We start from the raw sequence: 17,072 nt of genomic DNA on the forward strand, positions 1-17,072 counted from the left end.
AGGTGATCCTCCTGCCTGGGCCTCCCAACCATGCCTGGCTAAAAGTGCCTCTTATTTATAGATGTGTTAGCAGGTTGAACCTTGGACAAATCTAAATTGGAAAATGATCTAATACTAAAGTAAATTGTATGTTTCAATGGAATATTACCTTTATATGTATCACTAAGCCTATGTTTGCAGATAAGAAAAAGCACAGGTTTACTTTAAAAAAAAAAAAAAAAAGTGTTTATGGAAGCAAAATCTTGTGCTACAAAGCAACTACCCTGAAACTCACTGTTATTATTTTTTACCCACTTATTATCATAAAAAAACTAGTTCTCAGATTCTGCATACAGACAGCTTTATGTAAAATATATAAACATTTGTCCAAATTGGTACACAGATTGCATAAATATGGCAATTAAGATTGCATTTACAGATGTGCATGTACAATGCTGTGCAAATTATCACAATATTACAATTTCAGAAATTATTCAAATTGGTATCCAAGTAAAGCAATTAGTGAAAAAATACCCATGCAGAATTTAAATATCTCAGAACAAAATTTAAAATGTCTTCATTAAAAGTTCACACATTTAAAATAGTTTTATTCATTTTATTTGTATATGTCAAAATACATTTTTATTTCCAAAATAGTGGGTTTTGCAACTAGTTTCATGCAGAAACAAGGTCTGCTCAATACTACCAATAAAATCAATATAGCACAGTAGCTGTTCAGTTTTAGATACAAAGAATAAATAACCTAAATACAAAACACTAAAATATTAGAAACATGTATTTAATCATTCTTCACAGGCATCCAAACTTCACAAATATAAACCATAGCATGCCTAACTGTTGTGCAACCAGAACATGTTGCGGTCACTCAAACTGATCAGTTATCTGTATATTTTACCTCCACATAAGACCATGGAAATTCTCAATATTCAGACCTACCATTCATACAGTTCAAATATAACCAAAAATAAAACTCCCACAACTATCCTTGTACCTTTAAAATCAAGAATCCTGAGCTTGGTAGTAAGAGCATAACCTTATATCTTCATAAAACCAATCGAGAGAGAGAGGACTTAAAATCCTGCTTACCAAAACACCCTTCCCCAACCCCAAAGTAATCTAAAATAGGCAGTAGAACACAATGACCTTTTAAAATGATGGGGTACAAATTCACATTTAATATAGTATACAATACAATCAATAATACAATCAGCTACTATAAGCTTTACAATGTACAATTTATTCAAATGGCTGAACTGTTCAGTGGTTAAGGAGACAGTTATGTGCCAGAAAGATGTAGTATTTTTTGCATGGTTTAATGAAAATATAAAAGCTATTTGTCCAAATAAAAGCCATCTTCACTATGTACTTGGTTTTGCGCTTTTTTTTTCCTTAAAAAAAAGGCCACTGAAATGTATAAAATGGTCTGAACATGATGGTGGTATCAAAGTCGATGCCTCTTCACATGGCAATAACAGTGCATTTAACATTAACTCACGTTAATTCTGCAAATGATTTCATAGCATTACTTTGGCTAGCACAACAGTTTTAGACAGCACTCAGATAAATATAGGTATGTGAAATGTAAAGCAATGATCTTATGCAACTTTAATTATGGTTGAGTACTATCAAATGAAAACTGAAAATAAAAGCACTTTACAGTAGGAAACTTTTGTAAAGATAGGGCTCCACATAATGTGTAACTTTTAAAGTCTTTATATCACATTGTTAGCAAATTTTGTTTTTTAACACTATCATGGAGTAGCCTACTCTGCATTAGCAGACATTTGAAATAAGAAATAGTCAAGCATGCCATGTGGTGGTCTAAAAATCAAAACAATACACTTATTTGTATATACAGCATCACTCAGTACCTGCTAAAATGAATGTGAAGATTACAGAATCTAACATCTTATACTACAATAAAAAAAAAGTGACCAATGAAGCAGAAAATAGGAATTAAAAGATCTAATCTCAAATGACTTTAAAGCATTCATATAAGAAATAAATGCATATTGCACAAACAGTGAAAGCATATGTTCCACCAAGCAATTCAGTTCCAGGTGGGAGACAACATGGCATTAGCCTAATACATGACAATAATCACAGAAGAGCACGTGTTCTTTTCTGTAATGAAAAAGCTGTGAAAACATAGAAGACTCTGCCACATGAAGAGTTTAGAAGGAAAAAATACAAACCCAAACTTAGATGAAAAGCCAAAAAATTTAAATATCGAAAAACTGGAAACTGTGGCACATCAAAAAATGTTGAGTAACTGTCTTCTGTGAGAGCTGAAAGTTTTTGTTGACACAAAAGTATTTATGTACAACTAAGGCTTACTGGTTAAATATCTGAGGCATATCTGGCCTTGAACACTTTCCTTATATGCTGGAGCTGTAAACAAGTTTTCTCAGTCATTAAAAAAAAATCTTCTCAGCAGCTGCATTAACATGAAACAATGGTCTTGATTAAAAAAAAAAAAAAAAAAAACCAACAACAAAAACACCCCAGAAAATTAAACAAAATTCTAGATAAGAGGGCATTTGGCAGGATATCCGAAAATGACAGTCTCCAAGAATTCTTCCCAGACTTCCAGTGACTGCCAATTCTGGTCCACTGGGTTACTAATATGTGCAATTCCATTACTTGCTGCTTTTTTTTTCTTTTTTTTTTATTTGGAAAGTTTGCTTATAACTCTGATCAAGGCCCCATTTTCATCCTTTAGCCTCTGGTTGTCTGCTTTTAGGTCTGGTAACATCTATAAAGAGAAAAATTGAAGATCAAGTTTTACCTTCAACAGAAAGATAAAACATTATTCTTAATGTTATATTTTCACCACAAAACACATGATCATCAAGCTTTGTCAGTTATATATATTTCTAGTATCTAAAACATGTATCAGGAAGAAGGGAAAAAACCACACCTGGATTTGTAAAGCTAATTAATTTCATAAATGCTGGAATGAAAGGTTTATTCTCTCCACATTTTCCATTGAAATTTACTAAAGGATTTTATGACTCACAAGCACACCACATTCCAGCAGCCAAGACAATGAAGCCTGTTTTTGTTAGGATAGGCTCTTAAAAGAGGTTCCTGTCAGCACCTAAACCAAAGACTTTTGCTTTATGTATGTCAGACCTAAAATCATAATACTTAATGTTGTTCCACAAGAAAGCCAAACTACCTAGGAAAACATTGAGGAAGTTAGACTTGTTCTAAATTATTAAAATTCCTTAAAGGATTCACCTATAATACCTCAGTTTAAGATGCCTAAACAATGTCCAATCCCAGATAGATGCTTATTAAATGGTAACAAGCAATTACTATTATTAGAATAGTGTATCATGTTTAAGCTAAAGTAGTAAGTCTGTATCTATGATCCAACTATTACAAAAATAACCAATTTTGATACAAATAGCCTCGTATCTTCAAACAATGCATCTCAATTTTCTGTTGATTTACAGACAAATTGATGAAGGGGGTGAAAATATTACAAGTTAACTGAATATTCTACTAAGGATGATTAGAACTGTATGTTCTTTGCCAGTTTCACTAGGAAATGAAATAGCTCATATTTTTGGTCCTTAAACCATACTTTCCAAAATAGTCCTCTTTCCTCAGTTTTCAAAATGTATTAGATTATCTAACTTGATAAAAGTAAAACTTCTATTTGCAAAACTACCTTAAGCAAAATCTTTAGGAAGATTTAATTTTACATGGAACCAATATATTCTTATCTGTGTTCAGAATCTTTAAGATGTAAAAAAAATAGTAATCTTATGTTTATTCATTTGAACATTTGTAATAGAAAACTGAATGATTATAAACTAATGTGGTTCTGACTTCAAATGACATTATTTTGAAAAACAGATAATGTATGCTTAATCTTCAGCTTCAAAATATATGTAAAATGTTATATACTGTTTGTTTTCTCTCTAGTAAAGAACTGTAAATAATAGTCATATTTTAAGTCCTAAAATATCTGTATAGCTAAAAAATGTGCAAAAGCTTTACAAAAGTACAGATAAGTCTTTAACTTAAATTCCAAAATCATCCCTAATTTTACTGTAGCTCATCAATTGCCATATACAATTAGTGACAATTTCTAACATTCTAAGAAGCCATGCATAATTAGTTATATGATATGCTCCAGACACAATGGCATTAATTTGTAAAAGTGAGCTCTTACAAAACACGCCTACTAATATAAAAACACCTGCCTGGCTCTACCAAGAAGAAATGATGAAACTAAACATTATAGGTTCACAGACTGCAGTTGCCTACAGAACCCTGAGCGCTTGGCTACCACTCTTGTCAAGGCCCTATTCTCAGTCAGCAGTCGCTCATTTAACTCCCTCAGAGATTGAATTTGCTTTATTTGGTGCAGGTTCTGCAGGAATCAGAACATAAAGAAATAAGAATAAAAAATAAGAAAATGGAAAAGAGTATAATAAGAATATAGAGAATCACAGGTAATAATTTTTTAAAAATATTACATCTTAAAAGAATAAGATTCAGAAAGGTAAACACTGTATTCCTAAAATCCTATTTCAAACTAAATAATACATAAGCAAACAAAATACAAAAGATTTGTCTCCAATCTTCAAAGCCATTCAATAATAATGGTCTAATAATAAACCAAACAATTTAATAATGAAACATCTAAATCTTGAACTTCTAATTCTATGGGTACAATATACTATGCATTGGTTCATTAATTCACAATGTGATAAAGATTTTATGAAGGACAGTGTGGTAAGAGGTAATCAATTAACTATGCTACTTTTCTTGTGAAGACATTCAAAACATAATTATTTCTATAGGTAGTATGGAGTTTGATAAAATACAGCTCTGCCTGTTCACTCCCCTAATGTCCTTTACTTTCAAAGGAGAACATTTTATAGTAACCCCCTCTACTACTACTTACTCGCCAAAAAACATGAAAGTATACAGAAACATAAAGAATAAATAATAAATCCTACATCCTATTATTATTGTCTAACTTCTTCTATACCTGAACAGCAAAAGTGCTACACAAATTGATTATCAAAATAATTCGGGTTTTATTTTTTATTTTATTTTTGCTCCTTCTTTTCATAGGTGTTAAGATTTGGGTTTTAGACCCTCTTCTTGCTCACTAAAACCTGGATTCAGGAAGAAGAGAAGCACCAGATATAGACGGTTCACAAATTGGGTAATCAGCTTTGAGAACAATTAATGTAAACCATATCTATAATAGTATTTTAAACATTAATACATAAACAGCACTCTCTCTCATAAATAACATAGTTTACTTACTTTGAGCTCTTCTTCCATTTCAGATATTCTTCTTTCTAGAGCTCTTCGTTCCTAGATCGATTTAAGGTACCAACGTTATATAATTATTATATTCTTAAGTCTTCTTCTATACTGTGAAATAGTGATACTTCAGAATTAAAGGTCCAATCAGGAGCAGTGTAGAAAAGATGTGATGCCAGTGATATGTAAAGAGCTTTCCAAAATTTGACAAAAATAAAGATCTTTATCCTTAAGAGTACAAGCTCTTAATTTAAAGCTTTGACTTTCTGGGAAGATGCTATATAACATGTTCAAACTACTTTTTTAGTTCACGTAAAACTTAGAGTTAATCAATACTCAAGACTGAAGACTGTACAGAAAAGAAAAAACTCACACAAAGATGCAATCATATTATAGTGACAGAAGCAGAAAAGCAAGAAGCAAACATGCCTAAAACGTCTACTTTGCAATTTCAGAGGAATGTAAGAGAAGCTCATTTCCTCCACTCACAATGTGTACTAGCTATTGTTTATCCAACTGACTTTATAGCTTTGTATTTAGGTTGACATTATGTGTAGCATTAATGCGGTGAATGTAACAGAGAAGCAACTGCAGCATTTATTTTAAACTTGTTTCAAAGAGTGACAGGCAAAGCCAACACACAACACATTATTGCAGTGTACTGTTTTATTCTCCCTTAAATGATAAGCATTCTGGGGTGTTATGCAAAAAGCAAGCAGCAGTAATTGATGAGCTGTAAAACTGGTTAGGTCATACCGCCCAGAAGATACTGACTCTTGCCGGTCACCTTTCAGATACAAACCATTTAAATTTAGTTTAATCACACTGAAACTATTTCCAAGACATTCTTTCCCAGATTAATAACAAATGCTGGTATTTAGTCAAGCAGTACATTTACTGTAAATGTTAATGTTTTTAGGGTATGTGATTTTAAAAAGTAGACAGAATCCTACTGATCGTCTTTTAAGTACCATGTTATTCTAACATCAGCATGCCTAAACATTATTGTATAGACAAAAACATTATTTTCAATCATAGATCTTCTACTAAATAATACAGTCATGACAAATTCATACAAATCATCACACTTCTCAAAATACTAGCACATGAAGTGTCATATTTGATCTTTACCACTTCGCAAAACATCAGAAATAGAATATTTCTTCTGAGAGGTAATCTCCCTATGAGCCTCAATTTTATTAGGTGTCTTCAAGATTTTAACTTAGTGGTAAAGTAAGACAAGAAAACTACACCCAACTGCCTGATTCTATTAGCTCAATGAAATTGACATCTGTAAAATGGTATGAAATTTCTTCTGTTTGACAAACATATTAACATCAAAAAATAATTGGCCAGGCACAATGGCTCAAGCCTGTAATCCCAGCACTTTGGGAGGCCTAGGTGGAAGGATGGCATACAGCTAAGAGTTCAAGACCGGCCTGGGCAACAAAGTGAGACCTTGTCTCCAAAAAGAAATTAAAAAAATAGCTAGGTGTGCCGGGCGCGGTGGCTCACGCTTGTAATCCCAGCACTTTGGGAGGCCGAGGCGGGCGGATCACGAGGTCAGGAGATCGAGACCACGGTGAAACCCCGTCTCTACTAAAAAATACAAAAAATTAGCCGGGCGCGGTGGCAGGCGCCTGTAGTCCCAGCTACTCGGAGGCTGAGGCAGGAGAATGGCGTGAACCCGGGAGGCGGAGCTTGCAGTGAGCCGAGATTGCGCCACTGCACTCCAGCCCGGGCGACAGAGCGAGACTCTGTCTCAAAAAAAAAATAGCTAGGTGTGGAGGCATGCACCTGTAGTGCCAGCTATTCTGGAGGCTGATGTGGGAGGATTGCTTGAACCCAGGAATTGGAGGATGCAGTGATCCGTGACTGTGCCACTGTACTCCAGCCTGGGTGACAGGGCAATATCCTGTCTCTTTAAAAAACAAACAGACAAACAAAAAAAAAAAACAAGGAAAAAAATATGGTTGAGAGAAAATGCATGTAAAGTGTTTAATTTTGTGCCTGCTTGATATACAGAGAATGATGAATAAATGTTAGCAGTTACTATTAATACCATGATTATAGAGAGTGGATTAGCTACTTTGTAATTTATCTGCATTTGACAAGCAGAAAAAGGAGGTCAGGTGAGCTTGTCAGAGTATGAATGTGTCTGCACCATGTGTATGTTAGAAAAAAAAATATCAAAATATCAGCTATCTCTGCATGACAGATTACAGATAATTTAATATTTTCTTCTTTTACCGAAGTTTCTATAATAAACATGTATTACTTTCATAAGAAGAATTAAATATTTAAAATTGTGATTGTATTTGCAAAATAAATATTACTTTAAGTACAGTTTGTTATCCATGCCTTTCATCTCAACCGTTAGTGTAACAGAGAACTGATTTTATTATTTCTGCCTATCCTGGAGATAAAATTCAGTAACGGTTAAATATTCTAACAGGATATAATAATATTAAATTTATTAAAACAATATTTTAGCAATTATTATGTCCATTTTGAAAACATGACTCAGAACACTAATTTTTAAAACTTGCAGAAAGCATAATAAAATGGTAGCTATTGCAAGGTGCAACTAGCAAATGACACAGACATTAAAAGACTTTTTATATTCTTTTTTTTCAACCATTTCTTTTTTTGGTGAAAAAGGCAAATTGGTTATTTTAAAATAGAATGGAAGAAAAATGTTTTTATATCAATAGCTCCTAAGTATTTACTCTTTGACCATAGCTACCAGCATGTCATTTCTTCTCTGGTCGAAACCCTACCAAGTCTAGCTACTGCTCAGCTACACTGCAAACAATCTTTGGGCACTTTTCCTTTAACTTCTGGATCATTTATACATTTTCAGCTGATCAGGCTAAACTTGTACAGTTATTCCTATGACTACTCCTAGACCTTTGAGCAACAATAAGTGAAGAGAAATACAAGTGAATGTATTAATCAATAAAAACTTGCAGAAAGACATCAAGTGGCATAAGGATTTTCTTGTAATCATTTTTTTTTGTTTAAAATATCCTACTTAAGTTAAATATTTAAACTCAAAATTTTAAAAAATTATTAAATTAACTTTAAAAAGAATTTGAAAATTTGATGTTCCAGATTTAAAAACTTAAGTAATTTTAGGTTTATAAAGAATTAAAATAAATGTATTTATGATTAAAACGTTTTAGGTACAGACCATAAGAGATAAACGGCAATTCAAAAATATCAAATGTGTATAGTACATTTCAGAATCAAGGCAAGATAGTTTTTTAAAATTCATTAAAAGAATTATGTGGTAAATTAAATTTTATTTAACAAGGTCATTTCATACCTAGAGAAACCCCATAGAATTCTATAAAGAAGTTGCTGTAAAATACATTGATTCAATAAATATTTAAACTAATTAAAACTGTCATCCATAATAACAAAACAAAAACGAAAAACCTACCACTGTTTACCTAAAACAAGAAAGAAAAAAAAATTATTTAATAAGTGGGACACTTACCCTTTTTTCCATTTCCAACAGTGACCTATCAGCAAATCTTTCTTGTCTCTGCAACAAAGTAAGAAATTATAAGAGATAAGTGCAAAAAAGATTGAGGGGCGACCACAGTAATTTTCTTTTAATGGGTATTAAATCACAATATTCAAGTGGAGTAAAACACAGGTTCGTGAGTAAAGCAAAGAGAAAACAGGATTTGTATTAAAATAATAAAGAGTGAAATGAATGTTTAGAAATAGAATGGTAACCAGAGCTCTCATTTTATGTTCTCTATCACTTTTCCCCAGGAACTTTCGTAGTTTAGTTCGGCGTGAGGGTGAGTGAGTATGTAGAAGAAAAACAAAACTGTAGCTTTCCTTCTGAAGCCCAAATTCTTTCCTTTCCTACACCATCAGGAGTGGCTAATCAGAATGGTCAGATTCCAGGACCTTGATTGAAATATATTCATTAGCAGGTTGAATGACTCTGTATCCATGCGGCCAGACCAGTAAACTGGCCTTTTTATCTTCTCCCACAGCTATCTTGGTCTTGGCTCACACTGTAGGTTTCTTTTCCAATCATCCACGCTCCACAATTGGTTCACATCCACTTTCACTTATAAGAAATTCTAGCTGTACAGCTTTCTTTTGCTGGTGAGCTTAGGCCTTTCATTTTTTCCACTTCCTTTACTATCTGACCAGCTCAAAGTTGATAAAATCCTGAGATTTAAGCTTGGCTTTAAGGGATGGAAAAGCACCTTGGGTTTTAGCCACATGTTGTATCCTGTACTGGAGAGCTCTGGACATTGAGCACTGGCACAGTTTAAGAACAAAAAGAAAAAGAAAAAAACAGTGGCATCTTAGATTTTATTTACATTGATCTCTGTACAAACATCTCCCTTGGAATTCCTGGTCAATTTGGAAAATGAATTCCTCAAAAGCCAACTTGCTGAATAACCAATTTTACTAATTTACCAAAAATGGTTTTTGACCACTTTAACAAAAATGCTTTATGAGTACTAACCACAAAATATGCTTTAAAAACATATTGATTAAACACAATTTCACTGTTCAATGTGGTAATTTTAAAAATATTTCTTTACATAATTTTCTTTTATGCCAACCCCTTCAGTATTCATGTTTTAGTATCTCTAGGACTTGTAACCAAGTCACTTTTTGATCCCTCTTTCACAATTTTTACAGTTATGGTGTATAACATTTAAAGAACTAATCATGGCTAGGTTTTCTTACTACTTCTCTTATTTTAAATGGCTTCAAGCTTTTGTGCTTACTCTTTCTGGAAACATAAAGGTCAATATTCCAATTGGTTCTTGTGAGAAATTCAGTTCAGAGTTTCAAATATGAGGCTGGGTGTAGTGGCTCACACCTGTAATTCTAACACTTTGTGAGGCTGAGATGGGCGGATCACTTGAGCCCAGGAGTTCAAGACCAGCCTGGGCAACACGGTGAAACTCCATCTCTACAAAAAAAAAAAAAAAAAAGAAAAGAAAAGAAAAAAAAGAAAAATTAAACAGGTGTGGTGGCACTGCCTGTAGTCCTAACTATCCGGGAGGCTAAGGTGGGATGATTGCTTGAGCCAGGGATATTGAGGCTGCAGTGAGCCCTGATTGCACCACTGCACTCCAGCTTGAGTTACACAGTGAGATGCTGTATCCATTAAAAAAAATAATAATTCAAATATGAGACTGTTTAGTTAATTCTCATTTATTTTTGGTTTTGAATTTAAACATTTAATTGCTAGAAATATAAAACAAAGGCTGATACACCACTTGAGGATTTAAAAATAAATCATAGAAACTCTTTACAAGACCAAAAAAATTTTAAGTAACATTCAAAAGCACCTGAAAAAAATCAAATAGCCAAAATAATAACAACACATGTAAACTAACAAAACATAGAAAAATAGCATTTCATTGGGGATTTTTTCATATGGGAACATTTTAGCAATTATATGTGGTTTGCCAATTTCATTGATTAGAAAACATCAACATCAGTTTAGATAGTATGTTTACTTAGTTAACTTTCTTGTTAAACAATCCAGTTAAAGCTGTTAAACTCACAATGACTAAATCTGGTGAAAATGGTCATTTGGCAAAGTGGTATTCAGCAAACTGCTTCTGGTAAGTTGGCATATTTTTTCCCTTCCTTGGAGATATGGGAAGGAGGGTACCTGCGCTAGGGCAAGAGTCAAGGATTCCAGAGTCTCTTGGCTAAATACTATCAAACAGACCTAAACTTCAAGATTAATTTCATGCAACTATCAAAACTGCCACTGCTATTTGTGGCAAATATCTGATGCAAATATTTGTATATTTGTGAACAGTTATGAAGTCAATCAATGCCAAAAAAAAAAAAAAAAGAAAAAAAAAAAAAAAAGGTGCAAAAGTTCACAGTAGATTCGGGATAAATACCTGAAAGTTGAACCCCAAAAGTTACTTTAATGCGTATCGGTTTTACTTTTATGAATTATACTTCTCATTGTTAACTCAGCATACTGGACGCGATACTCAGAGTACCTGCCAACGCAGAAGCTGTGATATTTTTTAATCCTACTTCTCTTGCCAGGTAACAGAAATTGGTACCCGACCCACAGGCAACTTTCTGTCCAGTGACCTATGAAATGGTCACTAACAAAACAGGCTGCTCCTGGGTAGTAACAGGCTAATTCTATCAATTCCCCTCTCTTGCAGGGTTTGACAGAGAGACATACAGGAAGAATTACATGACAATGAAGTAGGCAGCAAAGCAGAACACAGAGAAGGCATTAAGTAGTGGAGACACATATGAGGTGAGTCACCATGACAGAACACTATAGTAGGGAGCAGTGGATATTTATTTATCTATTTATTTGAGATGGAGTCTTGCTCTGTCACCCAGGCTGGAGTGCAGTGGCACGATCTTGGCTCACTGCAACCTCCACCTCCCGGGTTCAAGCAATTCTCCTGCCTCAGCTCCCGAGTAGCTGGGACTACAGGCGCCCACCACCACACCCAGCTATTTTTTCTGTATTTTTAGTAGAGATGAGGTTTCACTATGTTGGCCAGGCTGGTCTCGAGCTCCTGACCTCAGGTGATCTGCCCAACTTGGACTCCCAAAGTGCTGGAATTACAGGCGTGAGCCACCGCACCCGGCTGCAGTGGACATCTTTACTTAGAACATTATAATGAAATCCCTAGATCTGAAGCTATGCTCAGAGAACTCATTATATTTTTATGTATGCAGGCTCACTAAGCTACTAATACAACCTGAAGGATGATGACAAGTTCACTGATTAAAAAACATCAACTTCAGTTTAGGTATTTTTACTTAGTTAACTTTTCTGCTAAACATTCCAGTTTACCATGAAGCCTAAATATAAGTCAGTAGTTTTAATGTGTATGACACTGTAAGTTTTTATGACATCTCACTATGAAACGTATTCATGTTCTGTTTCATTTTTCTGTTTATCTTTACAAAAACCTCCACTAACATGAAGGAATCTGAGGAGTGGTGAGGTTAGGCTGAACCCTGGAAGTTTGGCACAGTATCTACTGTGTACAGACAATCGCTTTACAACACAACAATGGTTAAAAAAAGGATCTGCTAACAAGTTTAAGTTCAACAAACAGAATGAACTTTTTTGGTTTTTGTTTTGTTGTTGTTTTTTTAGAATCAATTTTTAAAAATTAAGAAAAAGATCAGTGTAAAGACTGACCAAAAAAAGTACGTAGTCCCATTCACAGATCTGGATATGCTGTTTTTAGATCCATGCTTTCAGCTGGATTCTAAGAGTTGTGCTGCAGAAATATGTTTATGCTAGAAAGTCCCAGGTTAAAATTGAACACATTTGTTTTCTTAAAAATTACAGGATGCCTTAGAGCCTTTAGCATATAAATAGACCCTGTAAAGTCTCTAACATGTAAAATATGTAGTATTTCCCTAGTTTCTTTGATCACAAAGCTTTTTTTGTTTTTTGAAAGGAGGGAAATAAGGAGAAGATGTACCTATTCCTGTCTCCCAGAACTAATGTTCCATGGAAATGGAAAAGTGGCTTGTGAAACAATTGCTAGATCATATGTACAAGGTTGTGAGTTTTGCTTGGCTATCCCAATTTTATTGTCAAAATTTATCTTCTCTAGACTGCTGCATAGAAGGAACTTACAAAAGGAGTTATGATTAAAATTATCTTCTTCCAGCACTCTAATATAAAATAACCTTTACTTGAATAAACAGAAAATATTTGTAATAAACTAAACAGAAAATATTTGTAATAAACAAAAACTAATATAAAAATTTTTATATGGCTATAAGATGATTCTGTATAGATGCTTTTAATGTTTTAATGACTTGCTACATTTGGTATTCTGGAAATAAACATTTAAAACCTTGACATATCACAACATTGGTATTAAAAGGCTTTTTATATGTTGACTTTTGACTATAAGACTATTTTTTAAATTTACTCCAGAAAAAGTAAATAATCCATAAACAGCATTATCTTCTATTATCAATTATCAAACTTCTATTTAGAGTATTAGAAAAAATTTTAATACCATTTTTAGATGGGATAAATCACAACCATTACCTTGAGAGTAACAAAAAGAAAAGGGTACAAACCTGGGTGGCCTTTTCCAACTGTAATTTAAGATCTGTTAGTTCCATATTTGTATCATGTAGCTGTGCCTTCAGCTTTTCATTTTCAGCTAGAATTTGTTCATAAAGCTATAAAAATTAGGGTAAAAGAACAAATTACTTTTCTGCTCTCCTATTACTTTAAAATTTCTCATTGATTACTCTGCAATTTAAAACAGCTTAATGTAGCATATGAGCTATAAAGGCATACATTTAAAAAAATCCTTCATGGTTGCAAAGCACAGACTGTTGGTTATGCAAGTGTGTTTGTCCCATATAAAGTCTTAAAATTAGTTCCAGCATTCAAAAATCAAGACTTGACAGAAAAATCGGACTTTTCAGGTTACCTTAAAAAAGATTCAGTTATCTGATAAAGAGGGACCACATACCTGCACAGCAACTGCAGCTAGGGCTAAGGAGTCACTGTGATCTTTATTTGGAGTCCGTGAGATTTTCTGCCCATCACTGTCTCTTGAATTCCCAAAAATGAGATGGAGTACCAGCTGTATTTATCATTATACTTATACATTGCTTATAGTAAAGTTAAAAGGCAAATGACTTATTTCCTGAAATATTTCAAATCCAGGATAAAATCCAAGATCTTCCCCTTTTCTAATGCTTTACGTCTTTCTTAACACTGCTTCTTCCTTACCCCTGCTTTACTACTTCCACCATAATTCTGGCTATGATCATCTCTTACCTAAACTATTCTAATTCCCTGATCGCCCTCCAATCTGTTTTATATATAGGAGCTAAAATTAACTTTTCAAAATGAAAATCTCGTAATTTTCATAGGCCAACCATTCCATTTCCACCCACAAATTAAAAACTCTTGAATGGCTTCCCAGTGTTCTTAGCATACGAAAAATCTTACAATGGCCTATAAGGCACTGCATGATCTGGTCTCAGCCTACACAACTTCTGCCTCAAATGAATATTTCTTCCACTCTACTAGCCATAATTAAAATTTAATTATTCCAATGCATCATGTATTCTCCCCCCACCAGGTCTATGTGCTTGTAGTTCCACTCTATTTGGAGTAATTTTCTCACCCATTTTTGCCCGTTAACCATTAGTAATCCTTCCGTTTTTGGCTGAAACCACACTTCCTTTGGAAATCAATCCACTTTCTTTTTTTTTGAGGCAGTTTTCCTCTTGTTGCCCAGGCTGGAGTGCAATGGCATGATCTCAGTTCACTGCAACTTCTGCCTCCTGGGTTCAAGTGATTCTCCTGCCTCAGCCTCCCGAGTAGCTGGGATTATAGGCATGCACCACCACACCTGGGGTAATTTTGTGTTTTTAGTAGAGACAGGGTTTCTTCATGTTGGTCAGGCTGGTCTCGAACTCCCAACCTCAGGTGATGGCCTGCCGCAGCCTCCCAAAGTGCTGAGATTATAGGCGTGAGCCACTGCGCCCAGCCAAGGAAATCAATCTACTTTCTTTTGTTATACACTTTTATAAAATTGCTTTACTACTTCAGGTTAACTATCTCCATTATTTATTATACAGTCATTAGTATGACTGTGTAATAAGGTCTCTCTCCCCCACTCCATGGAAGATGCCCATGAGAGCAAGATAGTATCTTCATCTCCATTTGCCCATGAGTAGAATCTCTCTACTTAGCATAGCTCAGTTCTTTATTGAATAAATGATGAATCTTATTCATAATGTAAAATGATTCTTTCCCTCAGCCGTTCCCCTAACTTGGCTTTTAAAGAAGTGTGTAATTCAAATAGCTGCCAGATAACTGGGGACATGTACAAATGCCATAAGCTTTCTCCTTCTCCAACAGACTTTATGTTTACCATAAGCACAAAATAAGAAGATATAGTTTCCGGGATTTATTTATTAATTACTTCAATCCTTAATAGCACTTGAGCTGCCCCAAGTTTTTCAGTTACCTATGAAAAACTATCAATATATTCTCTTAGGAAAAGCCATCTTCTCTGTTTGGCTGCTTCCTAGTAACAAAGAAACAAAGTGTATATACATTTGTGTGCACCCATTTACTGAATGCTCCTTTCCAGCTCAGTCATAGCAATGACTTGAGATACTTCAATGTAAAATCATCTTGGATGATTTTCTCTTCCCTTTAATAAACAAACAGCTATTTACATTCTACTTAACCATCACTTGCTGAAAACTGAAAATGAAAATAAGTTATTTCAAAATACTCATTTCATTATGAGTTTTTAAAATATTTGAATGAGTATCTCAACATAAAAGATAACTTATTTTTTATTAAATATAACTGAATAACCCAAGTACCTTTTTAAAGTCAGTTGAGTCGTCCTTTTCTAGCCTGCTGCTGTAAGGTTTTCTTTCTTCTAAGTAACTGTATGATCCAGAGCGACCCAGCAAGGAATCGTATCGATCACCAGCTGATGTAGAACTGGTTTCATATCTTCAAAAGATTAATTTAAATAAAAAACCTTGTTATAGGCTTTTACAATTATAATAACATACATCCTAGTACACATATAACTTGACAGTTCAAAAGAGTAGGTCACAGTCTCCCTCTATTATCTGATTAATTTTTGTGATATATAACAAGTAGGAAGCTATTTTTTTTTTTGAAATAGGGTCTCACTCTGCTGCCCAGGTTGGAGTGCAGTGGCATGATCTCAGCTCACTGCAGACTTGACTTCTCGGGCTCAAGTGATTCTTCTACCTCAGCCTCCTGGGTTGCTGGGACTACAGGCATATGCCACCATGCCTAATTCTGTACTTTTGGTAGGGATGGGGTTTCACCATGTTGCCCAGGCTGGTCTTGAACTCCTGGGCTCAAGCAGTTCACATGCCTCAGCCTCCCAAAGTGCTGGGAGACTACAGGAATGAGCCACTGCACCTAGCCTATTTTTTAATACTACTAATTTCCATTAATTGAGGAAGAGAGTCAAAATTTCCATGTTTAAAAGCCAAAACTGGTTTCACATAATGATTAATATTTTAAATTGTACATCTCCTCCCACATTTTACTATTTCCAAAACCAGAAAACGGCTTACAATTGATGATGCATTATAGTTTAATTGGTAGCACCTTTCCTTTTTTTCAGTAGTAGGTAACACAATGGTGTTTTAAAATGAGTAACGTCTTAGATTTGATGAAATAAAGTATATCCAAAGTGACAGGTAATGGGTTTGTCCTAAGCAGGAAAAACATATCTTATTGGTAAAGGAGAATTCTGTTATTATCTGGTTCTGAAATTCAGGTTACCTTTTCTGATAGATGCCATTGGCTCTGCATTTCAATTCAATAGAATCATCAGTAGACAGAAATTTATTATTGGTCTTACAGGGCTGTGGTTAACAATGATAAGAGAAATGGAATGGAGATCAAAATCAAGGATATAGTGGAGGTTCTCTGAAAAGATGGATAATTTTGAATTAGGTGACACTTTCTTTTTTTTAAAGACACAGGGTCTCACTGTGTCCAGTGAGGAGTGCAGGCTGGAGTGCAGTGGCACAACCATAGCTCACTATAACCTTGAACTCCTGGGAGCTCAAGTGATCCTTCTGACTCAGCCTCCCCAGCAGCTAGGAATAGAGGAGCATGCAGTCATGCCTGGATAATTAAGAAATTTTTTTTTTTTTTGGTAGAGATGGAGTCTTGATGTTGTCCATGCTGGTCTTCAACTCCTGGACTCAAGTGATGCTCCTGCCTCAGC

At 34.3% G+C, this 17,072-nt stretch overlaps 1 protein-coding gene across 7 annotated transcripts in view; it reads right to left on the reverse strand.

Annotated features, from left to right (window-relative positions):
• Window positions 1-323: 323 nt before the first annotated feature.
• PPP1R12A (protein phosphatase 1 regulatory subunit 12A) overlaps window positions 324-17,072 on the reverse strand; it is a 161,930-nt gene continuing 145,181 nt past the window's right edge. For 6 of the 7 annotated variants that reach the window (XM_055239260.2, XM_055239264.2, XM_055239262.2 and 3 more), the window contains 5 exons: window positions 15,673-15,808; window positions 13,390-13,494; window positions 8,798-8,845; window positions 5,296-5,346; window positions 324-2,755 (listed from right to left, as the gene is read on the reverse strand). In XM_055239260.2, the coding sequence (XP_055095235.1) occupies window positions 2,669-2,755; window positions 5,296-5,346; window positions 8,798-8,845; window positions 13,390-13,494; window positions 15,673-15,808 (427 nt within the window). In that variant the 3' untranslated portion in view covers window positions 324-2,668. The remainder of the gene's footprint in view (window positions 2,756-5,295; window positions 5,347-8,797; window positions 8,846-13,389; window positions 13,495-15,672; window positions 15,809-17,072) is intronic. The other variant, XM_055239261.2, reaches the window with a different exon arrangement.

The sequence above is a fragment of the Symphalangus syndactylus genome, chromosome 13 (assembly GCF_028878055.3).
Source record: "Symphalangus syndactylus isolate Jambi chromosome 13, NHGRI_mSymSyn1-v2.1_pri, whole genome shotgun sequence".
NCBI classification, from domain to species: domain Eukaryota; kingdom Metazoa; phylum Chordata; class Mammalia; order Primates; family Hylobatidae; genus Symphalangus; species Symphalangus syndactylus.